The sequence below is a fragment of the Jatropha curcas genome, chromosome 8 (genome assembly GCF_041381405.1).
Source record: "Jatropha curcas cultivar XTBG-Jc1 chromosome 8, XTBG_Jcur_1.0, whole genome shotgun sequence".
NCBI lineage: Eukaryota > Viridiplantae > Streptophyta > Magnoliopsida > Malpighiales > Euphorbiaceae > Jatropha > Jatropha curcas.
In genome coordinates this window covers 7,618,068-7,645,511 of record NC_143158.1, presented here as the reverse complement: position 1 = coordinate 7,645,511, position 27,444 = coordinate 7,618,068, and the positions used below count along the sequence as shown (strand labels likewise).

The following is a 27,444-nucleotide window of genomic DNA, read 5'->3' as shown; positions in this document are numbered from 1 at the left end:
TTTGTTTGGTGATTCAGAATATGGAGCAGTTTGCAATCTTTTGTTTTGCTAAGTTTTTAGATATCATAGCAACATGAACCAAGTTAGGTCCTTTCATACTCGCACTTACATACTTTTTATAGAATATTGAGTCTCTTTTGATGAGTTCTGAAGGAAATTGGTCAAAATGTTAATTTTGAACATATAATTCAAGTTCAAATTCAAAAGGCAAAATCACCATATTTCCTTCTAATTTTAGATATTTGCACTAAATTTTATCTCAATTAATTGAGTATTAATTAAAAGGATAAATTAGTCAGTTATTAATATTTTTTCTAAAATTGAGATGATTCAATTATTTTCTTAATTTTTGTAAAAAGTAAAAAAAAAAACTAACAAATTTAATGGAACAGGGCGAGTAGTATATTGTCACGACCCATTTCCATGGACCGGACCGGCACTAGGACCTGGGTGGGCTTAAGGCCCCCAAAGCCCGTAGTAAGCCTATTTTATGCAACCCTCATTTCCACAATCATAACTGTGGATACAGGCCCAATAATTTATTTCAATTATGTATCACTAATACAGTTCATTTACAACCCACTAGAATACAATTGCGGAACTCTACCTGTACATTTATATCATCATTTGTTTTTCGTTTACAGTCTTCTATACTTATGTCTCAACTCCATAGGATTTTTCTTTCTTCTATTACCTGGAAAAAAAAAATAGGTAGGCAGGGGTGAGCGCCAAACTCAATGAGTAGGGTTAGATAACCCTCTCACCCCACACAATCATACAGATGCTAAAATATTTTTATTTGTTCATCGATTAAATTTATGATCATGCAGTGTCACACAAATGGCAATACAACAGCAACCACAATTATTATCACATTCATATAATCACATCACGTGGAAATTAGTCAGTGGCACCACCTAAAACCCCAACGAGCCGTCCTCACACATGGCTCGCCCTCTCATACATGTGCACCAGGGAGCCGATCCCCCATACGGCCAACTGGTCTAATCCTCACTGACCAGTCCTCTCATTGCTTTTCCATTCTCTCTTTTCTTTTCCATACCAACAGGAGGCAACCCGGTGGTCTCCATCCAATCTAGATCATCAAGTGCTCACAACAGGAGGCCACCCTGCGGGCTACAATCAAATCTAGATTATCAGGTGCGCAACAACAAGAAGCCATCCTGTGGTTTTCCATACAATCCACATCATCAGGTGCACACGGGGGCGCCGATCTCCCATTTTCCCGGCCGACGGTCAAATATCATATCATATTCAGGATCCATATAACAGACCGTCCTCACAAACCCATGGTGGTCCACTTCATCCCAATTCCACACAAACAAGGCAAAGTATATTCATAGCACAAGTAATCAAACAACTTTCAATATCAACAGATAGTACATCATAATATGGCAATTCAACAAAATAATGCATGCCAACATTTAGCCGTGAATGCATGAATGCAAGCGGATGATACTAGTTATCTAACACTACTCACAGTTCTTTATCGTCCTCTAAGGGGACTGTTTTCTAGCAACATGCTTCCAGCCGTTTTTCCTCGCATTTCGGAATTTTATAGACCTTTAAAATAAACAATAAAATTCTAAATAAGAATTTTAATTCGAAAGATTATATTAAATATTCGTTCATTAGTTTTGGTTATCAGTTCTTTAATTCACTTATTAATTAAATTATACATATATTTGTAGATATATATTGGGTTTCCTTATTTATTTATCTATTCTAATGTATCACTTTTAAATAAAACGTTTAGGTATTTGTTAAGTAATATTTTATAATAATACGAATAATATTAATAATAATAATAATACGATTGATAATATAATATTAATAACAATAATCATTTTAATCGTACTTCCAATTGAAAAATTCGACAGCATTTCCTCTATAATCAGTACTACCCAAATTTTATATTTTTCCGCATGTCAACACACAGCCCATCCATCGGGCAATTCACATCAAACAATCCCGTCCACCATAACCATCATTTATTAGTCACCCGTCATACATGCATAGGCACTTGTTAATCCTATCTCTAATTCATTTTAAATTTCCATAATATCATAATTACTTATACCGTAAATTATAATTTTCTTCTAGTTATACTTCTTAAAATTCCGGCAATTAACATATATAATTATTAGTTACAATTCATATATCAATATCAATACTGAATTTCTAATCAAACTCATAGCCCACAGTCTAGCAAATTCATTAATAAACAAGGAATTCATTTTAATATACCGTTTCTAATCTCATCATCATTAAACGCATTAAAATGAACAATATGGCTGCTGCCATTACACCAAACTTCAAGTCGACTTCATTAACATCAATCATTACACAATCATATCACCCTACGTATATATAAGAGCACATCATTTAAGTAACTAAACATTATTTGAAATTCTATACTTATAAGGGTAAAGTATATTTGCCGACTAACTAGATGCCTTATTAGATAACCAACAATTTATGTAGTGTTATAACTTTTCTAGATAATGAAATAATTCTGAGATTATACAACACCTTTATAACTTACATTTTTAACTTAGTAACCTATTTATCAAGTCAGGGTCAGTTCACAGCTTTGGTACCAATCGACATCAAATAAAAAAACTAATTATAGACATAAAATCTACACAAAAATAAAACATTCTGTCTTCTAGGAATTTCGGTCACCAGAACCACCACCGGCAAGCAGTACAGCCGCCATCAGCGATGGCCGAAATTGATACCATCCTCTAAACAATGCAAAATTATAGTTGGATTAATCCAAATTCAGAGAGGAGTTCAACCACGCTATCAATTTCATCAAGCAATAACTATTTCTAAACCAATTGACAAAAATCCTATTTCAACGTAACTTAGCAATGATTAAGATATCTCCCATTATTACACAAATTAACTAAAGAAACTATTTACAGAAGAATTAGAGAGCGATAATCGGCCTACCTTGTCGGTAATAGTTGCCGGAGTTGCTCGGAGGGAAGGACAGCAATCGCACCCTTTTGCGATTCGACTATCACTCGTTCCAATAGTTTCTGTGCTGTGAAGACGAAGTCAGAGAGAGAGAGAGAGAGAGAGAGAGAGAGAGAGAGAGAGAGAGACAGAGAGACAGGGACGTGGGGGTGCAGCGGCGGCGGTAGGAGGCAGTGGCGTTGGCTGGTGAACGGAACAGAAAGGGGAGGGGAGTCTGTGGTCGGTGCTAACGGGAAGGAGAGGGGGAGAGCTGTCGCGCGCTGGAGAAGAAAAAGGAGGAGAAAAGAAAAGAAAAAGAAAGAAAGAAAAAGAAAAAGAAAAAAAAATCTGTGCCTTCTAGACCATTCCGGTTTGATTCGAACTGGTTTGGTCTGACTTAGTAATTTGGTCTCATTTTCTTTGGTTTTCGAGTTTTTCACTCGGTTTTTAGATTATTCGTGTGGTTTTCGACATATTAAATTAATTTTCGGATCCGGTTCGATTTATTTTGATTGTTTAGTTCAGGTCCATAATAATAGTAATCATATTTGATTTTTAGGATGATTAATTTATATGTATCTATATTCTTATAATAAATTAGTAGCCAAAGTTCCATATTATTTCTCGAATATTTTAAAATGTTCTTAAATCAAAAGTTTCGATAATACATTTTGGGCTTGGGCCCAATATCACAGAATTGGGCTTGATTTGAGACTGTGTTTCTATTTGTAGCCCACATGTGAAAATTTTCGATTTTTGATTTAAATTAAATTCAAAAGTTTCGAAAATAAAAATTCGGGGTATTACATATATAGTAGCAGATCTAAAATTATTTTTTCTAGGATCAATATATAATTTTTTTTTAAAAAAAGGGTTAGAAACATAAATAAATTAAAATTTATAGATTAATTTAGATATATATATATATATATATATATATATATATATATATATTAAAAAAATTCTCAAAAAAAGAGGGGACAATTGACCCCTCTTTTCACCACGTGGATTCGCCACTAACAGTGTATATGCTCTCCTTATAGAAAATTATAAATAACTAGTTTTTCTATAAAGAATAAGTTTGTTCTCTCAATTTGCGCATAACATATAATTTGTTCAAAAAGTAATTTTTCGTACAATTTACCTTTTGAATTTGTACAAAAAAATAAAATACCCAATATGCTATAAATGGTATAAAAAGTTAATTTTTCAATAAATTATAAAGCATTACACATTATTCCTCGTCATTTACTTATTGTTTATATTTATTTATTTATTATTTATAATATGAAGTAGTATAGCATCGAATTGGAATATCAATCCACATGAAAAGGAAAAAAACAAAGAATAAATTGAGTAAAATAAATTGAATGACCTTTTACTAATATTATTAATTTATAATTTTACATATTCTTTTTTCAAATAACCATCTCTACTAAACAAATTGATCCATTCAAAAAAAAAAAAAAAAAATTTGTCATTCCCCCTTGTTTAGAGCAAATGAATTCCACAAATTTTGTGGAATTCATTTAGAAATTCATATTTAGAAATTCATTTAGAAATCTATCAAAAAAAAAAAATGTAGATTGCTATTGTAGGCATTCAATTCCATGGAATCATATATGACTATACTAAATTCCACAAAAATAGGTAGAATTTCCAAATGAGTTCCATAAAATTAAGAAATCAACTTTTTATGTCAAAACTACCCTTCTCTATCTACAAAGTCAAATTTAATTTTTTTTTTTACTTATTTGAATTATTTATTTTATCAAATTTGACCAAAATTTATTTTTTTAGAAAATTTTTTTCTTATTATATTTTAATATTTTTCCATCTTTTATTTTTATATTTTTTAGCATTTTTTACGATCAATGGGAGAGATTCAAGTTAAATATCCATTTATCACTAAATTAAATGCAACAATTTTATAAATATTATTTTTATTTTATATATTTATTGTAACAAAAATATAAAAAATATAGCATAACATAAATATAATTGGTATTTATTATTTATTTTTTTGTGAAATTATTTTTTCAAGAATATTTTACGAAACAAAAGCAAATGAATTTCAAATTATGAATTTGTTCCATACATATTTATGTGAAATTCAATTGAATTGCATATTTTAAATTAATTATATAAAACATGAAAATTCATTCACAAATGAATTCCACATTTTAAATTCATTTATACCAAACGGAGCATACATATTATCAATTTGTGTCAATATTATTATTTTACAACTCTTATATTTAGTCACCTTTTGATCTTTCTGCCGTTTTGTAAAAAAAAATAAAAAATAAAAAAAAATAGGAAATAACAAAAATTTATATGATTATTATGAAAATAAAAACATAAAAGAAAAACTAAAGAAAAAGCACTAAGTAAAAAAAAATGTAAAAAAATAATAAAATGAAGAATGGAAAGAAAATTTTAAAGATCTCATAGAATCAAAGTCAAATTTTAATTTCTTTTTAAATATTATTTTCATTTTATTAATAAAAACATAAATAATTTTTCCTAAAATTAAGATTAGTTGTAAAATTATAATTTTTTCTTAAAAAATTGATTTATAAAATAAGTAAAACAAAAATTCATAATGAAATTACGAAAAAACTTTAAAGTTCAGTTTTTATTTTTACTTAAGTTATTAGAATATTTCGTTTTATGTTAATGTAATTAATTGAAGAGAAACAAAATAATTATATAGAAAGCTAATTACTTATAACGAAAATTAATTCATCCAAAATATATAAAATATAAAATGAAACATGGATTTATAAGAAATCTTATATCTTAAAGAAGAAGAAAGATAGTACATAAAAGAATTTAATTAGAAAGTATGAATATATATTAAAAAAAATCAAAATCCGAATTATCTAAATATATTTGTTCAAAATAAATTAAAAAAAAAGAAAAATATAAAAATTTTCAGATGGCTTATATCTGCATGTATTTATTTGAAAAGCGCACACATATATATAAGAGTTGAAACAAAGAAAAAATTTTTTAAGGCGTTCTTTTTGTTCAACATTATATTTTCCCTTTTTTAGAAATTTTTGAATTTTTCTTTATTTTTTGCATTATCCTCTACAAGTACCAAAGAAAAAGAAACTCTTAATGAATAATTTAAAAGGCATAAATTAACAAAATTTTCACTAACTTAAGAATTAATTAATAGTATAGATTAATTATTCATTAGGAGGTATTCGAAAAAAGAAACATTATATTAATAAAACAAAGAATTAGAACAAGAAGAACTACACATCTTGATTCCATATTGATAAAATGATTTTCTTTTTATTTAATATTCTACATTTTTATATGTTTTTTAATTTTTCTTTTTATTTTTCTATATTATTATTTTATCACTCAATGACAATATTCAATGACAATAACAATGGTCCGTTTGAAAAAAAAAAGATAATAATAATTATAACTTTTGTAATCTAATATTGATTTTGATTTACTAATTAATATGTAAAAACAAATAAAATTAAAAATAAGTTTTTGAACTATTCAAAGTAAAGAAAAATTAGTAATGTAAATACCCATATATTATATATTTAATTTAATTTTATATTAATTTTTAACAATATGAACTATTTAAAAAATAATTTCAAATTAAAATATATGATAAATAATTTTTTAATATAATTATTATGATAATCTGGATTTACACATTTTTTCAGATTTTATTTAAAATATTTTCAAATATTATTATATTCTTAGTTTCAATATCAAATTATAAATAAAACATTTTTAAAAATTGGTAGTATAATTCAATAAAAATAATTATTTAAATAATATATTACTACTCACGCCGAAGTGCGGTTTCACTACTATTTCAAAGAATAATCTTGAAAAAGTTTTCAAATCCCTCATTTTCTATATTTATTTTAAAAGTTAAATTTGAAAAGTAAAAATTTAAAAAGCTTAAATATTTATATGTATTTATCTATGTATTTTAATAAATTTTTTAAAAATATACTGAATCAAATTAAAAAAGAGTAAAAGTTTCAAAAATATTTTATTTTATTTTAAAAAATAAATTTGAAAAAAATAAAAATTTTGAAAGCTTCATTATATATATTGAAAAATGTTTTTTTTAAAATATTAAAATAAAATATCTCCAATTACATTTTAAATTATTATTAAAAGAGTGCCTTTTTTTGTGTATTTCTCCAAATAATATCTTTCTAATTACATTAGATAATAAAATTACACATTTAAAAAATAAATTTAAAAAAATTATTAAATTTTCAATTGGCTCATTATCATATATATTTATTTTAAAAAATAAATTTAAAAAGTAAAGTTTTGAAAATTTTAAAAGCTTAATTATTTGTATGTATTTATTTATTTTAAAAATTTTTGAAAATATTAAATCAAATTATAGAAATATTAGATATATATTTAAAATCTTAAAAATTATATATATATTTTTTAAGTTGAAATTTCTTTTATTAATTAACTAAAGTTACTTTAGGATTTATTTTTGTTTTTTTAGAAATTAGTTTATAATTATTAGGTTTGATTCAGTTTGGATTGGTTTTGGCGACTTGAGAAAACTACTTGTGACCTGTAAGCTATCCATGAGCTCCCGCGAATCTAGAGTACCATCTTGCTCTTGAAATGCTTAGAAACTACAAATCATGCTAAGAGAATTAGAGAAAGTTCCTGGAAATGGGAACTCATTCACAAAGTCAACTCTTACCATTTTATATTCCTCTCTACATTTTCCTTTTCTTGCTCACATTCCGCTTCTCTTATTTCTTTCGTGATTTTGTGCATGTCAATACATTGATTTTTCCAGTATCTTGAAATGGCTGCTGCACCAAGAAATCAAGAACCCTCAACTTCTTCATCAAAACCATCGTTTCGATGGACATATCATGTTTTCTTGAGCTTTAGAGGCGGAGACACCCGCAAGAATTTCACTGATCATCTCTATACTGCTCTGGTTCAAGCAGGGATTCACACTTTTCGAGACGATGATGAAATTGAAAGAGGGGAAAACATTGAGCAAGAAATCGAGAAAGCTATTCAAGAATCAAGAATTTCTGTTATTGTTCTTTCCAAAGATTATGCCTCTTCAAGATGGTGCCTTGATGAACTTGTGATGATTATGGAAAGAAGGAGAACTGTTGGGCATATTGTGGTTCCGGTTTTCTATGATGTGGATCCATTGCAAGTTGGGAACCAGATTGGAAGCTATGGTGCGGCTTTTGCAAGACATGAAATTGCCTTCAAGGAAGAGATGGAGATGGTGGATGGATGGAGAAAAGCTCTTAGAGAAGTTGCAGATATGGGAGGGAAGGTCTTAGAAAATAGGTAACATTCCCAACAACCCCCCCCCCCCCCCCCCCCCCACAAAAAAAAAAATCCATTTTTAAATCAGTTGAAAATAATTGAAGAATTTTAGTTTTTTTTTTTCTAAACTAAATTCAGGAGAAAAATTGAACTTAACATGAATCAGAATTTTCTTTATTGTGTACTTACGTTTGCGTGGGATTGAAAGAAAAGTTGTGCAAGGAAGACATTATTAAAAAAATCAAAATGTGATGAAGATATCATGCAGTTTTTGCTTAATTTGGCTAACAATATGAGGAACATTTGTAATGGAAGAAATACAACCATCTCATAAGTTTGTGTGAAACTTTAGAACATAGAATCAATTAATAGGACTAATGGAATGAAGGAAAGGTGAAGAATTGTATAGTACCCATTGATTATAGCAATCCATATGCTGAGCTAAGTGATTATATTGTGTAAAACTGATGTATTTTATGTATTAATGACTGAAATTTAGAGGTGCTAACAGAAATGGAGTGAAAGGCATGTAGAGAACCTTACCATTACCGTTGTTAACTGAGTTCTATTCTTGGGCTATACTGCAACTAAGTATTTTTCTTCTTTCAAATTGTGTTCTAGCACATATGATCTGCTTGTGACCATAAAACTGAAAAGACAAAAATTAAAAGAGTAACCATACTGAAATTGGAGAATATGAGTAGGATTGAAAAAAAAAAAAAGCTGAATATCATTTAAAAATCTCTTTTTTCTGTAGATGGACATATGATTACGAATGGCCGCAACTGATAGATTCTATAATCCATATATTATTACTGCAATTTATGATGAAGATATAACATGTGTATAATTTGTGGTATATATCCATCTCCTGTATTACATAACCTTATCTTAAGCCTTCTCTCTCAAATTGATCATTTAGCTTATTAAATCATGATGTACCATACTGATTCTCCATTCACTAGCTCTCATGACTGATGTTCTTTTAATCTTCTGGCATATTTGAATTTCTTTTCATCATGATGTAGGCAACCTTCTCACATTTCTCCATAAATGCCTTGCTAATATATTATTGTGCAATTCTCTCAATTCTATCAAATATGCACTTTAAAATTTCTCAACTGAACTATCTGGCCCAATTATTCTCTTTAGGATCTAATTCTGCAATCATTCTTGTGCAAATCATAATAATCTAACATAAGATATGATTGTTTTAACATGCTTGTTGACTTTGGTAGGTATCAGCCACAGTTTATTCAAAATATTGTTAAAGAGGTTGGAAATAAACTGAACCGCATTGTGCTGAATGTTGCTCCCTACTTGGTTGGAATCGATTCTCGTATTGCTGATATTAATTGGTGGTTACAAGATGTCTCAAATGATGTTGGTATAGCAACAATCTATGGAGTTGGCGGAATCGGCAAGACAACTATTGCTAAAATTGTTTACAACCAGAACTATGACAAGTTTGATGGTGCAAGCTTTCTTGCAAATGTTAGAGAAATTTCTGAAAAATCTAATGGTTTGGTTCGTTTGCAAAGGCAACTTCTTTCAGATCTCTTAAAAGGCAAAACAAACAAAATATATAACGTAGATGAAGGAATTATTAAGATAAGAGATGCTATATGTCGCAAAAGAATTCTTCTTGTTCTTGATGATTTGGATCAGTTGGACCAGTTCAACGCAATAATTGGAATGTGGGAATGGTTCTCTCCTGGAAGCAAACTTATTATAACAACTAGACATGAACGTCTACTAAGAGTTCGTGAAGTTAGGAATATGTTTAGAGTTCATGAATTGGATGATAAAGAAGCACTTCAGCTTTTTAGTTGGCATGCTTTTGGACAAGATCATCCTACTGAAGATTTCAAAAAACAATCCAAAAGGGCCGTGGATCATTGTAGTGGGCTTCCGTTAGCTCTTCAAGTTCTGGGTTCATCTCTTTCAGGCAAAAGCACTGATGTATGGGAGAGTGCATTGCAAAAGTTGGAAGCAATTGCTGACAGTAAAATTCAAAAGATTCTCAAAGTAAGCTTTGACTCTCTACAAGATGATCATGATAAAAATTTGTTCCTTGATGTAGCTTGTTTCTTCACTGGAATGGACAAAGATTATGTATTTAGCATACTAGACGGTTGTAAATTCTATACAGTAGTTGGTATTAACAATCTCATTGGTAGGTGTCTTTTAACAATTAATGAAGCTAACAAGCTGATGATGCATCAATTAGTTAGAGACATGGGAAGAGAAATTGTTCGCCAAGAATCACCTGAGGATCCCGGGAAACGTAGTAGACTTTGGCATAACAAGGATGCATTCAATGTATTAAGAGAAAATACTGTAAGTGGAAAACTTCATATTTATTCATAAGCAAATGGTTTATTGCTTATCAGTTTTTTTTACTGCCATTTTCACTTTATCCTTTACTTTTTCTTTGGGGAAGCAGGGTACAGAAACAGTGAAGGGCCTTATTCTAAACCTGCAGATGCTCAAGGAAGACAATTCTGGTGATACAAATGCTGAAATAAACCATTTTGAAGATTCTGGTCATGAATCAACCCTTCCTGACCAAGAAAATGATTCAAAAAGACGTCACCTTGGTTTCTTCCCTTGGAAACCTATGAATAATGATTTAAGTAAATCATTTTATGAAGTAAACCTAAAAACAAAGGCATTTGCAAGGATAGACAAACTGAAGTTGCTGCAGCTCAGTAATGTTAAATGCAGTGGAGACTATGGAGATTTTCCTAAAGGCTTAGTATGGTTGTTTTGGCGTGGATTCCCTTTAAAATTTATACCAAATAATTTTGGCCTGGAGAAGCTTGTTGTTCTTGATATGCGCAACAGCAACCTACTAAATGCATGGAAAGGAACAAGGGTATGATACTGACCTCTCACTCGATGTATCTAGCTAACTAGCACGTTATGTTGCTGATTACTTTCTTTTTTTCAACAGTTCCTTGTTGCCTTGAAAATCCTTAACCTGAGTCATTCCCGTAGCCTTGTTAAAACCCCAAACTTCATTGGAATTCCTTTTCTTGAGAAATTGAAGCTCAAGGATTGCATAAACTTAATTGAGCTTGATGAATCCATAGGCAACCTTCAAAGACTCGTTTTGCTAAATTTAAGGGACTGCAAAAATTTGAAGAGGCTTCCAGCAGAAATTGGTTTATTGGAATCTCTCGAAAAACTTAATTTGATTGGTTGCTCAAAACTCGATCAGTTGCCTGAGGAGATGAGTAAAATGCAATCATTGAAGGTTCTTTATGCAGATGGCACTGCCTTAAGTCCATTACAATCTAGGAATGCACCTTGGTATTCAACCTTTTGGTCTTGGTTATTACCAAGAAAAAGTCCACAATCAATCAATTTCACTTTGGCTCTTTTACCAAGTTATTTGATAAACTTAAGTCTAGCAGACTGCAATCTATTAGATACCGCTATTCCGTATGATCTGAGCAGTCTTCGCTCCTTGGAATCTTTAGATCTTAAAGGAAACCCAATTCATAGCATTCCGGAAAGCATCAACAGCCTCACCACACTCCAGTACCTTTGCTTAGATAAGTGCACAAAGCTCCAATCTCTTCCAAATCTTCCAACAAGTTTAGAGGAATTAAAGGCAGAGGGTTGTACATCATTGGAAAGAATTACAGATCTACCAAATTTGTTGTCAACCTTGCAGGTGGAACTTTTTGGCTGTGGTCAACTAGTTGAAGTACAAGGTTTGTTTAAGATAGAACCAATCATAAATATGGACATGGAAATGATGAATAATCTGGGCTTGTTCAACTTGACATGCCTTGGGAGCATAGAAATGACAATGTTTAATGCCATGGCAAACAGAGAAAGGAGGACCCTTCCCCAGGTTCTATTTTAATTTTTCTTTTATCTATTTTGATGGCAATTTTATTCTTCGACACTTTTTGGCAGTGAGGTTAAAATTGCTTTTCTGAAAAAGCACCATTTTAAATGATGTTAAAAATACAATATTAATGTTGATTCGTTGTTCTAAGTCTCTTACAACCAGAAATGTGAAATTCAACATTAAGAACCAACTTTAATAGCCTAATCAACAATTTCAACATCATGTTTTTCTAAACTACAGCTTAAACAACAATGCCAAAAGACCCCTGGTTAATTTTATCAAATATAACTCTTTAAGTTGATATGTTGATGGCTGGCTCAGGTACTACAAGAATGTGGCATATTCAGCTTCTTCATTGCTGGGAGTGAGGTTCCTTACTGGTTCAGCCATAAAAGCATAGGCTCCTCAATATCTTTTACAGTAACTCCAACTTCTGGTCACACAATCCGCGGTTTAAATTTATGCATAGTATATGCACGCGATGATGAGGTATTTTGGTTGCATGCTGCTGGTCATTATGCTATAATCAATAATGAAACCAAGGGTATAATCTGGAGTTATAGTCCAACCTTCTACGGAATCCCAGAAGAAAATGAGGATATGGTATGGCTAAGCTACTGGAAGTTTGGAGATGAGTTAGAAGTAGGGGATGAAGTGAATGTTTCGGTGCGAATGCCATCTGGTTTTTATGTGAAAGAATGTGGAATTCGCATTGTCTACGAACAAGATAAGAAGGATACTGAAATAAACAGCAAAAGCATAGCAGAAAATAACTCTTTTTGGCATCAGAATATTACTGATAGAGACTTGTCACCATATCAGGTTGGACATTCAGTTTATTTTCTACACCATCATCCATTTACTACTCCTGATGAAATACTGAAGTTGGCTTCATTGCAACTTTGAAATTGATACCGTTCTTTCTTATTCACTTATTTGTATATAGATATACACACGGTTTTATGTGCATGTGATAGGTGCAAAGAACATGTTATTACAAAAAATAAATATAGCATTGAACTCTGAAATAGATCCAGAAATAAAATATGTATATTCTTTTTCTTTTCTTTTATTATTACTTTGGAGATTAAATAAAATTATTAAAATTAAAAAAATTAAAAAAATAGAATTAAATGAATATAATTAAACCTAAAAAGTATTTAAAAAATGAAACTTAGTCACTGTATTTATTACAGAAGTCACTGTAAATTTGATTTTACAAACATAAATTATGTGTAACGAATTAACAGTTGCAATATCTTTTATTTTTGGTTAACTACTTGTCTAATTTGCAAATGATTTTGTTAAATAATTTTATTTATAAACTTTTTATTGGTTTATGTTCTTATTAAGTTTGAAAGTTATATGTAAAGTTTATCAATTTTGGTAAATTTAACTAAATAACTAATTTTAAATTACAAAATTAATTTAAAAATATGGATTTACAAATCATTTCTTAAAGTTCTATAAAATTTATTTATACTAAGCTCTTAAGTTTTAATATTACCATTGCTAAATCTCCGTGTCTTATTATACTTGTAAAGTATAGAGTAAAAAAAAGTTAAAAATATAAAATTTATTTACAAATAATATAATCAATTAATTTATGTTAAATTTCACAAAATGAAATTTATCGAGAGTAAAAAAAATATTTTTATACATATTAATATAAAAATTAAAATATAAAATTATAAAATTTCATAGATTCCATTTATGGCCAAATAAAGCTCAGTATTTAAAATAATAAATAAAAAAATATTATTTTATCTGCCCCGCCAAAGTAACTACTCGTTTTTTTTCCCAAGTGTTTTTTTCACCGTGGGATTGATTCGGTTTTAGTATATTGTACAGAATTGCAGAGATGGAGAACCGTAGATAAAGTCAAGCAGAAGCAGGTGACTTTGCCAACCAAACCAGACGGAGCATTCAATCTTTCTCACTGCTACTATCCTCGTTTCTATCGACCTCTTTTCTTTCCTCTTCTTCTATATCTTAAGACCCAAACAAAACCTAAGTTGACTATACAAATCTCTTTTCTCTTCTCTCTTCTCTCTCTGTAAGTCTAATTCTTCGTTTTCTCCGCTTGCATTTCAACGATGGAAGCCACATTGCCTATCTGCAAACCCAAATCTGCTGTTATTTCAACAACTCCAGTAATTTACTTTCCTCCTTCCTCCTCATTTTCTTCTTTTTTCGGTCTTAATGTTTTGATTTTCAAGTTATTCTGATTCAAAAACGTCTATATATCTATAAATCGCTGAATGTTTTAGTTAACTTATGCAGGGTTTATTGACTGGGAGAAGTAGCGGAATTGGGAGTTCTCAATGTAGTTTTATGGTGGGAAGTAAAGTTAACTTTCCCAGACAAAGAATTAGGGCTGGGCGAGTTAGCCATAAAGCAGGTAAGAGCAGCAATGGAGGTGCTATTGGGGTTAAATGTCGTGCTGATAAGATTTTGATTGCAAATAGAGGAGAAATTGCTGTTCGTGTTATTAGAACTGCTCATGAATTGGGGATTCCATGTGTTGCTGTTTACTCAACTATTGATAAGGATGCTCTTCATGTTAAATTGGCTGATGAATCTGTTTGCATTGGTGAAGCACCAAGCAGTCAGTCGTAAGTGGTTGCAACTTCCTTTCGTCAACTTTTTCAATTCAATATCAGTAGGTACATTTCATTGTTGGGGCTAATCAGGTGAAAAGAATGACTTGGTCACGTAACATAAATATTCACAGGAAAAAAAAAAGGAAAAGAAAAGAAAGGAAAAACTATCTGAATAAAGTGATAGATAGTAATACTATATTAAGAAGCGTATTTATTTGTATTAATGTCTTTCTTTTTTGGGGCACTCAGTTAACTCAAGCGTCCAATAGTATTCATGGTTTAGATTATTTGATTTTCCTCACCCATATGTTACCTATTGATCCAAATAGCACTGTGTTTAGCCTTCTTTTTTTCTAGAACATTATTGTGCTTGAGATAGAAAATGCAAGTTGGTGCTTGAACAGTCAGCTATTTCCCTTTAATTGATTCTTGTCACAATTGTGTTACTCTTTTGAATGATAATGGAAATAATTGTATATTTGACTTTGAACTGCATCTCAACAGCTACTTGTTGATTCCAAATGTTCTGTCGGCTGCTATCAGTCGTGGATGTACAATGTTGCACCCTGGTTATGGCTTCCTTGCTGAGAATGCGGTTTTTGTTGAAATGTGTAGAGAACATGGAATCAACTTTATTGGGCCTAATGTAAGTAGAAATCAAGAAATTGATTAAGTCAGAAAATTTCCTTTCATTCCCTAGAGCTAAGCTAGTATATGTGAATAAAAGGTTCAGAAATTTGATGTGCTATTCTTTAATGTTTGATGTAATGTTTCAGAAAATTTCTTTGATGTTTTAACATATCTATTTTATTTTTTAATATAATCTGTTGTTGATAATCATATCCATGAATAAATATTAAATCAAATTTTTATTTTTAAAAAAATTTAATGCTTAGTTTCAGATAATATTAAACCATATGGATTAGTTTTCATCAAAATGTATCTTGGAAAATTTATTGTAACTATAAAGTTAAGGCATATTGGTTTGTATTATGAAATATTAGAAATATGCACTTTGTCCACATTGTAATATTTGGCTGTCCTTTGCATAACTTTGAACCATATTTGTGTTATATTTGAAAATTTAATATACTTGAGAAAATTATTTTCTGGTTAGTCAAGACATTATTCTGTAAGAATTGACTATAATTTAATGCATTAAAATTATTTACTAGAAACACTTGCTTATAGATTTTTCTTACTTCCATAATTAGTAACATATGTGAATTCGCAAAATGGCAGCCTGACAGTATCCGAGTCATGGGTGACAAATCAACTGCCAGAGAAACAATGAAGAATGCCGGTGTTCCAACTGTACCAGGAAGTGATGGGTTGCTACAGGTATCAACTTTGGCTATTATGATTGCAAGCACCATGGTGGTAGAACAACTACATTGTTTAGTTCGCATTATTCCTCATAAATAACTTTCATCTAGTTTGCTATTTTTTGATTTTCTTCTTTGGAATTGATTCTAATATTGACTATTATTTCAGAATACAGAGGAAGCAGTCAAGCTGGCCCATGAAATTGGTTTTCCTGTGATGATCAAGGTAAATAATTTCTTTCTGCTAGTAATTTTTCCTGCAATGGTTATATGATTTTTGACTTACGACACATTTAAAAAGTCGGCGTAGTTTCTGTAGTCAGTTTGGATTTTATGAAATTGGGATTTAGGATAAAAACTAAAAATTTGGAGTTCCAGGATATTGTAGACTGAATTGGGATTTGATGAATGAGTTTTAAAAGAGTGAAGTTGGTTCTGAGAGTTATAATCACCACACTTGGATGTGGAACTTCAAGACAGCAACTTGAATCTGAGATTTAGATGGTGTAGTTAGTGAAAAAGGGCAGGTATCAGTTAAGACAGATGGGAATTAAGGTATGTTCATCTTTGGAAGAATGAATTTATAGGCTGATTAAAATGGAACAAAGAGAAAGCTTTTGGCTGTTCACAGTGTACAGTTAGGGCTTTTAATATTTGTGTCACTTTTAGGGCCTCTACTAGTTACAGAACAAGAGAATTACAGACTTCCCATAATTTTATTTGGAAATTTTCTCACATGTCCTTGCAAATCAGCAAAATACTCAATATGTACGTGTTTATGCAATTTAGGATGGACTGTCTGTTTAGTGTTTACCCTCTGAATTTTTTGTTTTTGACAACATAGTAAACTTAAGCCATCAAACTTGAGAAGGCAGTTCAATATTTATCTTTTAGGGTGTTTTGAATTTTATATGAGTTGCATGTGTCACCTATGCCAATTATATGGAATCCTGAGCGAAAGGTACAAATTAATATCTTTTTGAATTTGAGGGCGTAGAAAATTTATACTTTAATTATGTATCATGACAAAACCAAAATTTCATATGGTTACTCTATACTGAGTCCATCAATCTACACGTGCACGGGTCTTTGTGGTTGCATGTTTAGAAGACAAGCTAATGTGAGTCCCAAATGACATAAAAAATTGGTTCCTAGAGTTAAAAAATGCACAACAACAACAACAACTAAGATTAGGCCCAAGCTAGTTGGGCTCAGCTATATGAATCATTTGTTTCTAATATCCGCTGTGATCAAATTAATAGCAATGCAATGCGAAGTATAACTGGGAAAATTTTTTGGAATACTTCTTGTAGAAAAAATTTCTTAAAGGGGAATTTTGAAATCATTTGATATATTATTGAACAGGGCAAAGCAGAAGATAGCAACACCAACTAACTAGAGTCTGCTATATGACTCTTTTGTCTCCATTCTGTTCACTAGGCAACACCAAAGCATAAGAAAAAAATGCACAATGCTTGTTAAGTAATTAATTTTCAAAATTATTCAGGTGTTACAATTTGACTGCCAGATACACCACATTTATGATAATGTTTGAATTGCTAAACCATTTTCTATTGTTTTATGGTATACTGAGGCCATGTAATTCAGGGAGGCGTTCCTCATTAAAATGCAATGACGAAAAAAAAAAAGTCATATCCTTTCTACTAACATTCTTGTTGGCTACATCGCTCTTACTTGCAAGTTTCAACTGTTGCAGAAAAATGGATGAGGAAGAGCTTATTTCAATTTATTTACAAATTTTTTTTTGTTGGTGCTTTCATTTTTCTTTTGGGTGCTTGATTGAAGTTTAAAATATTATAAAGGTCAAATATGATTGCTTTGTCTCTTCATTTATTTAAAATTACAATTATTCCATGTAAAGCTGGAACTTGCATTTGGCAATATCATTGAAGCAATATTATGTTTTATAGCTTATCCTTAGTTGTATTTGCTTTGGTACTAAAGAAAAGAAAACAGTTAGAATAGCAAATTTTGTAATAATCGAGTTTGGAATTGCTAATTGTAAGACTATACGTTTATTTTTCTATTCCTACTAATATCAATAAAATGAAGTAGGAAAAGTACAAACATGTTGACGCATCTGTGATCTGACAACTGTTCTACAATCTGCAGGCAACAGCAGGTGGTGGAGGACGTGGAATGCGTCTAGCTAAAGAGCCTGATGAGTTTGTGAAGTTGCTCCAGGTACTACTATCTTAGTATGAGTGCTTATATTATTATATTTATGTTTTAATATTTCTACAAGATTATGTGAATGCTGGATTGTCTAAATTGAATTTATTTTTCCATATCTTATTATTTTCTTTTTCGCTTTATAGCAAGCTAAGAGTGAGGCTGCTGCAGCATTTGGAAATGACGGAGTTTATTTGGAGAAGTACATTCAAAATCCAAGGCATATCGAGTTCCAGGTACTTTTTTTTTTCAACGAGTTGTTGCCTAGAGTTATCAATTATTGGTTCATGGGTGGGATTGATTTATTGTTCATGCACCAGGAACACCATTCTTATTGTTTGTTCTAATTGCTAACTGTTTTTGCCATAACTTAAAGGATTCAACTTGAAAATTATCTGTGTAGGAAAAATTATCTTGTTTGTATTCAATTATGCACTACTTAAAAATTAGTGTTCTACTTAGGCTGATACTTTTAACAGCATAAAAGGAGGAAAAATCATGGCAGAACTTATATAATGCCTGATTCTAAATGATGAATATCTACTATTATCTTTTGAATTCACCTTTCTTATGATTTTGCAGGTTCTTGCAGATAAATATGGTAATGTTGTCCATTTTGGTGAGCGTGACTGCAGTATCCAGGTACTATTAACTGCCTCAATTAATCAGTGTGCTTGTATCACAAGTTCATTATTTACTCACATGTGACTGCACAATCTAATGTCAAGTTCATTATATGACATAAAGTCATACAAATTTTTTAGTTTCAAGTGTCATTTAGCAGCATTTAGGAAACTATATACCTTGCAATTTATTTGTATATGTTGCATGGATCAAAGTTATCCATGAAAGTACGTCCTATTTGAGATCCACTTGGATCTATGTTTAAAAAGAATCAAATTGTTGGGTTCTAGTCCCATTTTTGAAAGCCTTAAGCCTGAAAACCATAAGCTTGTAACAATTCCCTTTCATTTTGTATCTTCAATAAAGTTCAGTCAAATGGGGTAAACTTCAAGAAACAGATGCAAATTCATTTTAATTTTGTTTATTGAACCTGCCTAAGTTGATGCATTTCGCTCAACAGATAACTAATAAGTCCATCTAGCCCTAAGCCTCTTGATATCTTGCTTCACAGTAAAATTCTGTTCAGTAGCAATTGCCAGCTCTTTTTTAGTTTTCACACTTATTTTGCTATGATATCAATATATGCACTGACTACAGGGTTTTTATGCCTGAAAGAACAAAGAAAATGTCAATTCTGAATTTCTGACATGAATGTCAGAAAATAAAATCATGGTCTTAAATCATTTAAATATTTGAATGTCAATGATGTATATATCTATGGCATGTTGTGATTCTTATAGCTGGTATGTTTTTTTCTCAAACCCCCTTTTCTAACTATGCTAGTGTTCCTGGTAATCTCCAAACTTGTATAAGAATGACCTTTTTTCTTTCTCCCCTTTTGTGATTCTTTTCCTTTTCATTTTCTGTGTCTTGTGGAGTTAATAAGCTGTGCTGAATATGGCTTCTTATACAGAGACGTAATCAAAAGCTGCTGGAAGAGGCACCCTCTCCTGCATTGACCCCTGAATTACGGAAAGCTATGGGCGATGCAGCAGTTGCTGCAGCAGCATCCATAGGGTATATTGGTGTTGGAACGGTTGAGTTCCTTTTGGACGAAAGGGGTTCCTTCTACTTCATGGAAATGAACACTAGAATCCAGGTTGAACTTTCTTTAGTGATGCGCATATCTGTACTTTAGACGCCTGATAGGAGGTTGTTCAGAGATTATGCTAAATAATGACTTAAAAAATCACAGGTTGAACATCCTGTTACTGAAATGATTTCCTCAGTTGATTTGATTGAGGAACAAATTCGTGTAGCCATGGGAGAAAAGCTTCGCTACAAACAGGTAATGGAAAAGAAGAAATTAGATTCTACTATTCTAGAAAGAATTTAATCATCAAGTGTAATGCATTATGATTTGCAGGAAGATATTGTGCTTAGAGGACATTCAATTGAATGCCGTATCAATGCAGAAGATGCTTTTAAGGGATTCCGACCTGGACCAGGTACGTAAATGTTCATGTGCACACGTGTTGTTACCATTTTTTTCCTTAATACCATTTCTGATTCTAAGATTCATTTGCTCCTTACATCCTATTATCGTAGACATGGATTACTTGTTAAGGTTCTCTAAAGTTTACTCTAGTTCTGAATTTGGATAACATTTTCCAAACACAAATCTTTATCTTTTAAATAACCCCCCATATATTATTAAAGTAAAACAATATCAACATAACGCCTGAACTCTCAGATTATACAGGATAAAAATGCATAAGCCACGTTTGTGGAAGAGAACGAGAGAAATATAGTTGGATGAAAAAATTAGAGGTGAACACCTGCAATGAGAATAATTTGTTATATTTGTTATAACATTTTAATAATTAAAATTTAGAACTGATATTGATCATAACATTATTAGTAACAGTATCAAAATGTTTACGTGCTTTTTTACTTGTTGTGCATGAACCATAAGTTTGGAGGGGCTATAACTTTAATAAAATTGTCATAACTTTTAATTATGAGGAAATGCCAAGGAGATAACTTTGAATTATCCTAAACTTTAATTCATCTTATCGCTTCAGTGTATGTATAAATTGCATTTTCTGAACAAAGTCTATTTATCCTTGAGCATTGGAATGAAGTGAAGTCCTCATCACCTAGGTTGGCTGCTTCATCACCTATTAACTGAGGGTTTTATTGTCTTTGGTAAAATTTGAAATGTTTGTTCAAGACACTTTTGATCTGTTGACTAATTATAACTGTCTTTCCAAACAATGGGAATCAAAGAAATGGGAGAAGACGGGTTCATATATTTTCAGTTTGTCCTGATTACTTGTTTTGTTTTGAACAACAGGAAGAATAACAGCATACTTGCCATCTGGAGGCCCATTTGTTAGAATGGATAGCCATGTTTATCCTGATTATGTGGTTCCTCCAAGTTATGATTCTTTACTGGGAAAGGTTTGTCAAAGCTTTGGTTTCTGTTTATGTTTTTGGATGTCACAAGATCCATGCATGTGCAATTCATGTCATCACCTGTTAATGTGCAGGTCTGTAATCTTTGAGAATACATATCCACATTCTAGTTTCAATGCATATATTTGACTTCTTGATTCAATTGTGGTACATGTCCATTGATGATAATTTGTGCATGTATTATTATACACCCATAACTGAGTCACTTTTTTGTCTGGTTTGGCCTCCCTTTGTTTTCCTCTTTTTTCACACAATGTATTTACAGTTATTTTGGCACTTAAGTTACTGGCAGCAGGGTGAAATGGAAGCTCCCTTCATTGTTCACCTGCTAGCAGAAGTTCTGTAATAGTGGACTGATAGTCTTTTTTCTTTTTCTTGTTTATTATCCTTATATTTGTGAGTATAAGGGTTTGGTTATCTGTGTGGACTTTTAAAAATATGTGGCGCTTACTAACACCTTAAACTTTCAGTTGGATACTTGAATGTCCTTTTAGTGCCAGCTGTCCAGCTGTCATAGTCCACTTTGCAATTCTTCTATTTGATTTGCACATAATAGGTCTAGAGGGAGCTTGTGAATCATCTATTTATTAAGTGTAGTCTTTGGTATTGCTACTTTAAAGTCTTTCTACCTAATAGGATGAGCTTTTGTATTTGCATTCTAATATTACCTTCTCTTGGATGGGGATGGGGAATCGCAGTATGTGCAGGATGGCAATTATAATTGCACATGAAGGACCTAAGCTCTTGAAGAATAGGTTTATTGACGTTTTGAGGTTCATTTTTCCAAAAAAAATTATTGTCTAGCTAAGGATAAATAGCACAGATTATGGCGTGGGTTCTAGCATCAGAAAAAGTTGCATGTCTCATTAACTATAATAATTTCATTCTTTGATTTCTCACTTAAGCTATGTTAAATATGATGCTTTTCATCTTGCACAAGGATAGGAGTCCGATTTTTGTCAAGTATTTTTTTCTTTTCCACCCTTTGATAACTAGGATTTCTGGTCCTTGTCTTGAACCTATACTTCAAAGCTACCATGGATGTGTGACTGCTCATCATTTTGAAACTTTTGGCTTTAATGTAGTTCTGATTATTCTGCAAATTTGGCAACTTATTGTAGCTTATTGTGTGGGCTCCAACCCGAGAAAAGGCAATTGAACGCATGAAAAGAGCACTAGACGACACTATTATTACAGGTAAATGTCCCAAGTTTTTATATGCTCCCCTTCCCATGGCCCTTGTCTATGGCAATATTCTATTAGGATGGTAGCAGTGCATTCATTCTATCTCTAGATTATGACAGAATCGAGTGTTGAAGGTTTGAACTTCAGGGACATTGCTGGAGAGTTAAATATCATTGTTTTGTGTGGTTTTAATTGGTAAAGAGAATTCAAATCACAAACATAACATTTTCCTTCTGCGTTCCTTGAATAGTTTAGTAGATGTCAAGGTTTGGTGTGAGCGCTTGCTGTATTTTGCAGCTGCATTCATATTACTAATCTATCTGGTTGTGCCTGCAAAGCCAGGCTTTTCATTCCATCAAGCACATCCCTCTCACCGTTTGCTCTAATTTGTTTTATCCTCGGTATCTACACTCTATTGAAATCTCTCTTTTGCCCTCCAGGAGTTCCTACAACAATAGACTACCATAAACTTATTCTTGAGATTGAGGTATGAAAGCTGTTATTTTAACCTTTTAATTGAGAAGGCCTTGAATTTTTGTTCAACTCGGTCTTGTTTTATGAATTAATCATCCCATATTCCTTGCTTACAGGATTTCAAAAATGGCAAGGTTGACACTGCTTTCATTCCAAAGCATGAGCAGGAGTTAGCAGCGGTAAGATGATGATAGATGCTAGTGAGTTATTTGTTGAGAATCGCATTTTCCATTTATTATGAGCACCGCATCCTCCAGTTTACATGGCAACAACCGACAAAATCATTGAAATCTTTTCAAGCCATTTTTTCTTTAGGATTGTTGGTGTAAAAGGCAGAATCAGAAGTGTTTGTCAACTTTAGTATTATGTTATGAAAGATATAACCTCTAGATCTATGGAACATAACTTTATGTTTTGTAGGATTAATTTATGCATATAAATTGATTTATGGTAGATTGATTAACATGCTAGTAAAACAAAATAATGTTTCAATTGTTCTGGAAGGAAAACAACTGATAGAACATGCATAAGGGTCAGTTTCGCATGTTTGCAAATATGCAGTTCAGTTACCTAGTCTTTTTATTTTATTTTATTTTATTTCTTTATTTAACTAGATAGATTCTTGTATTTTATTTTATTTTTTGAATATTAGACAGATTATTATATTGAAATACTTTCAACCTTTCTTTTGTGCCTGTGCCTGCAGCCACAGAAGATTGTACCAGTCAAAGAATTGGCAAGTACAACGGCATAGGTAGATAATACATTCCTTCCCAAAGGGCAATAGTTTGTTCTGGTCATTGCAATCACTAATGAAAAACCATAGCTTTTGGCGTAATTATGTCTGTAGGTTTCATCTTTCCACTTTGAATTTTCATTGCCTTAAATTTGTAGAAGTGAGTTGATGAAATTTTGTTGTATGTGCTCCTTTAATTGGCTGGTGACATTTTGCTTACAAGGCTGGAAATAATGATTGATTATTTCAGATTGGTGTATGGTAGGCAAAATAAACTGAAAAAAAATGGTGGTCCAAAACTTTTTAATTTGAAATGGTTTTGCATATAGAGCAATTTGTTTTAACAGTAGAAAACTAAACTATCAAATTGAATTGAGTCTGGTTTGATATTTTTGAATGGTAAGTTCCATTTCGATTTTAATAGAGAAAACTGTTAGTGGTGGTTTGACTGTTGTGGAGTCCATGAATGAATCTAGTCTAGACTAATCATGTTTGGATTTGTGGGTGTGCGTAGGCAAACAATGGAAAACGGCGTCACAAAAAGTTGGGATTGGATTAGTACTCTCTCAAATTTTAAAAATATTATTAAAATTTTAATAGCATTCGATCTAGCATTTTTTGGAGTGTATTAAGATTGTGTGGTATTTAATTTATATTCTTATAAAATTTATAAAACCTAGCTAAATGGTCGTCAGGGGTGTGCAAACTTATTGACCAAAACGAATCAAAATTGAATCAAATCATTTTGATTTGATTCGGTCAACTAAATCAGGAAATGTTCGGTTGTCAGTTTATTTGGTTTGAATTGAATTTATTATTCTGTTCGTGTTGGATTCATAGAAATCTGTTGGTTGGGTTTAAAATTGAATCAAAATGGTAAAATCAATCAAAATTGATCGAACCAATTGGTTCAATTCGATTGAGAATGCAAATTCAATTTGGTTTGGTCTGTTGATAAAAAACTTTGGTTTGTATTCCAATATCGGTTTGATTTAATTTGAATTGAACCGCCTATTGCTCACCCCTAACGGTCATTGTTCAGTTAAGGGATGAAAACCTGCGATCTTCCGATAACATCGCGGTTGTTCTGAGGTGCGGGATGGCCAGCTGTGACGCTGACTATTATAGGTCTTTCTCTGTCCACGACGATAAGGTTTTAACTAAAAAAGAAACGATTTTTGAGAAGACGAAGCATTTTTGGTCCCTCATTATTTTATAGTTTTTCAATTGGCTCAAAAACCTTTTAATTTGCTCAATTAGGTTCTGAAATTAATTTTGATTAAATATATAAAAATCATTGTAATTCCATTAAAGCCAATCAAAATCTATAAAAGAAAATTTCACCAATTCCATAAAATTCTATGTAAAATTTTAGTGGAATCTGTAGAAATCGTAGGAAATCCTTCAATTTCATCAAAATTAACAATTCTTTTAAAATCTAATACAATCTTAATTCAATACACCTCTAAATTTAAATTTATAATTATTATATATATAAAACATTTAACTAATAATATTCTACTTCCTTTATACCTATACAATCATTTCTTAAATAGTAGTTGGGATTCATTTTCTTCAAGATTTTATGTAATTTTGATATATTATATGAGTTGGATTGTGTTTAATTTTACGCATCGAATGCACTGAAAAAAAAGGTGATTTTCTGGATAGAAAACTGGCAGCTGAAAATTCTTGATTATCTATTGATATAAGAGTAACCCTAATTTGCATATGCAATCCCATGGCCTGGGAAGAGACTATCATTTCTGATATTAGAGTAAAAATAACTAAAAAAGAAATCTATTTTCTTTCCTATTGAACCGTAAAAATAAATCAAAAAAAAAAAAAAAAAAAAAAAAACAATAAGAATCCATAAAATGGTTTGAAAAAGACAAAATTCCTTCAAGTTCCAAAACCTGATTCGAAATTTACGTTCTCAATTCATACATAATTTATTCAATATCCTACCATATCTTACATGACATTAACAATTCAAAAATAAAATAAAAAAGACTAATCGGGTTTAGTCCGAGTGAAAAGAATTCAGGTACTTTAAATTAGAGATCAAGTATTTAATTCTTGTGAATGAAAAAGTCATAATTGAAAAACATTTTCTCTTATGAGTTCCATATAATGCGAGCAAAATTATATTTTTATTGATGAGCTAGGAATAAATGATATAAAAAAATAAAATAAAACAAAACTGGTATTTATTCGACAAGCAATTTATGATAAAAAATTAACGAGATATATTCTTTTTTCTCAAATTTTCTAGACTTGAAGAATTTGTGAATTTATATATATATATAGCATTGCAGAAAAGGAGATTCAAAGCATGCATTAAAGCTAAAAGCATTATTCTCCCACTCACTCCAATCCTATATATGCAGATGCTTCAAATTTTGCCTTATAACACCAAAGCAAACACAAGTTCAAACAACCCTTCTTCTTCTTAACATTTACACTAGGTCCAAACAATGGCCTCAGTCCAGTGCTACAAACCAGCTGAGCAAACATGCAACAACCAGTGTCACCAAAACCAACAAAACCACACTTTGGGCCATAAAATGTCTGAGATGGTTAGCTCTGTCTTCAAGAAAGACCAAACACCCCACTGCCAAACCCAATCCACAATCACCAAGACCCACACCCACACCCATGGCCAAACTGCTCAGAGCCTTGCAACTGGAAATGTTAACAATTGCCATGGAAAGACAAGAAGGAACAATGGTGAGCACAAGAGAAGGGGTCTGCTCCAAAAGATCAAAGATGGCATTTCTGGTCAAAGTGACAGTGACAGTTGCAGCAGTAGTGACAGTGAAAGCGATGATGAGAAGTGTGGAAGGAAGAAGGTAAGTGTTATTTATTTTGGTTTACAACAACTAAGTTGCAGATTTTCTTTTTTGTTCTAAATATTGAATATGTTTGATTGTTTGTTTGTTCTGTATTTTGCAGAACTAAGAGGTGGATTGGATCAAATCAGAAGAAGGGTCTGCGTATCTCATATATAATAAAGAAATTATGAAAAATAATAATAAGATGTAGAGCTTCGCATCTGGTGTATCTTATTTATGGTTATGAATAAATATTAATACTTTAATAAATGTGTTTTTTGTTGATTTATTTTCATAAGAAAGGAAAAAGAAAAATAAAAGTAAGGGTTCGAAATTTATTCCATGATTGAGACTGCAGAGTGCAAACCAACGTGAAAATGAAAATCATATTCTAATTAGCAAATAATTATACAGCACCGAAGTCTTGTTTGACAATAGTTTTTGAACTAATTTTTAGTATTTTAACAAAGTTAAAATTCTATCTTCAAACACTTAAACGTTTAGCATTTAACTTTTAATTAAATTTTTTTTGACAATCATACCTATCATTTTTTTCCTTAGAATTCAACTAATTAAACAACTAACGTTATTTTTTATCACTTTAAGTTAAATAATTATTTTTACTAAATACTTCTAATTTAAACTCTATTACAAAATTATTAGCTAAAAGCTAAAAGCTAACAGCAATATCAATAGGTTGATCATTATTTTAAAAAGAAAAAGATTTCTGAAAGCTATTTTCTGGATTCGAAAAAGAGCACTTGGATTCTCCCCATAACTAAAAAAAAGTGTATGATATTTGAATTTTAACAAGGCTTCATGGTGGTAGAGAAATTGAATCAGGAAAAAGAAGGATTGCAACTGTGAGGTATCTAATGAAATC

At 31.1% G+C, this 27,444-nt stretch overlaps 3 protein-coding genes and 1 long non-coding RNA gene across 5 annotated transcripts; 3 read left to right on the top strand and 1 right to left on the bottom strand.

Moving 5' to 3' along the window:
• Positions 1–326: 326 nt before the first annotated feature.
• On the bottom strand, positions 327–3,469 carry LOC149494120 (uncharacterized). 2 transcript variants are annotated; one of them, XR_016322182.1, is made up of 3 exons: positions 2,980–3,302; positions 1,502–1,584; positions 327–694 (listed from the first exon to the last, which is right to left on the bottom strand). It is a non-coding gene; the product is annotated as an uncharacterized LOC149494120 (long non-coding RNA). The 2 variants fall into 2 exon arrangements; XR_016322183.1 differs by lacking the exons at positions 327–694; positions 1,502–1,584 and adding an exon at positions 2,487–2,768 and having other exon boundaries at positions 2,980–3,469.
• Positions 3,470–7,552: 4,083 nt separating this feature from the next.
• LOC105643964 (disease resistance protein RPV1) lies at positions 7,553–13,236 on the top strand. The gene is made up of 5 exons (XM_037635974.2): positions 7,553–8,325; positions 9,543–10,644; positions 10,751–11,182; positions 11,261–12,169; positions 12,491–13,236. The coding sequence occupies exons 1-5, from the start codon at positions 7,817–7,819 to the stop codon at positions 13,073–13,075; spliced, it is 3,537 nt and encodes a 1,178-aa protein (XP_037491902.1). The 5' UTR covers positions 7,553–7,816; the 3' UTR covers positions 13,076–13,236.
• A 1,029-nt stretch (positions 13,237–14,265) lies between these two features.
• Positions 14,266–23,745, top strand: CAC2 (acetyl Co-enzyme a carboxylase biotin carboxylase subunit). The gene is given in 16 exon segments (NM_001306030.1): positions 14,266–14,322; positions 14,453–14,784; positions 15,277–15,418; positions 16,015–16,113; positions 16,267–16,323; positions 18,231–18,302; positions 18,437–18,526; positions 18,873–18,932; positions 19,828–20,013; positions 20,110–20,202; positions 20,281–20,362; positions 21,211–21,317; positions 22,454–22,529; positions 22,958–23,004; positions 23,108–23,170; positions 23,698–23,745. Coding segments are annotated over 16 exon segments (1,611 nt in total).
• Positions 23,746–26,125: 2,380 nt separating this feature from the next.
• On the top strand, positions 26,126–26,831 carry LOC105643966 (uncharacterized). The gene is made up of 2 exons (XM_012229208.4): positions 26,126–26,579; positions 26,683–26,831. Exons 1-2 carry the CDS (start codon positions 26,205–26,207, stop codon positions 26,686–26,688), a joined length of 381 nt encoding a protein of 126 aa, XP_012084598.1. The 5' UTR covers positions 26,126–26,204; the 3' UTR covers positions 26,689–26,831.
• The last annotated feature ends 613 nt before the right edge of the window (positions 26,832–27,444 follow it).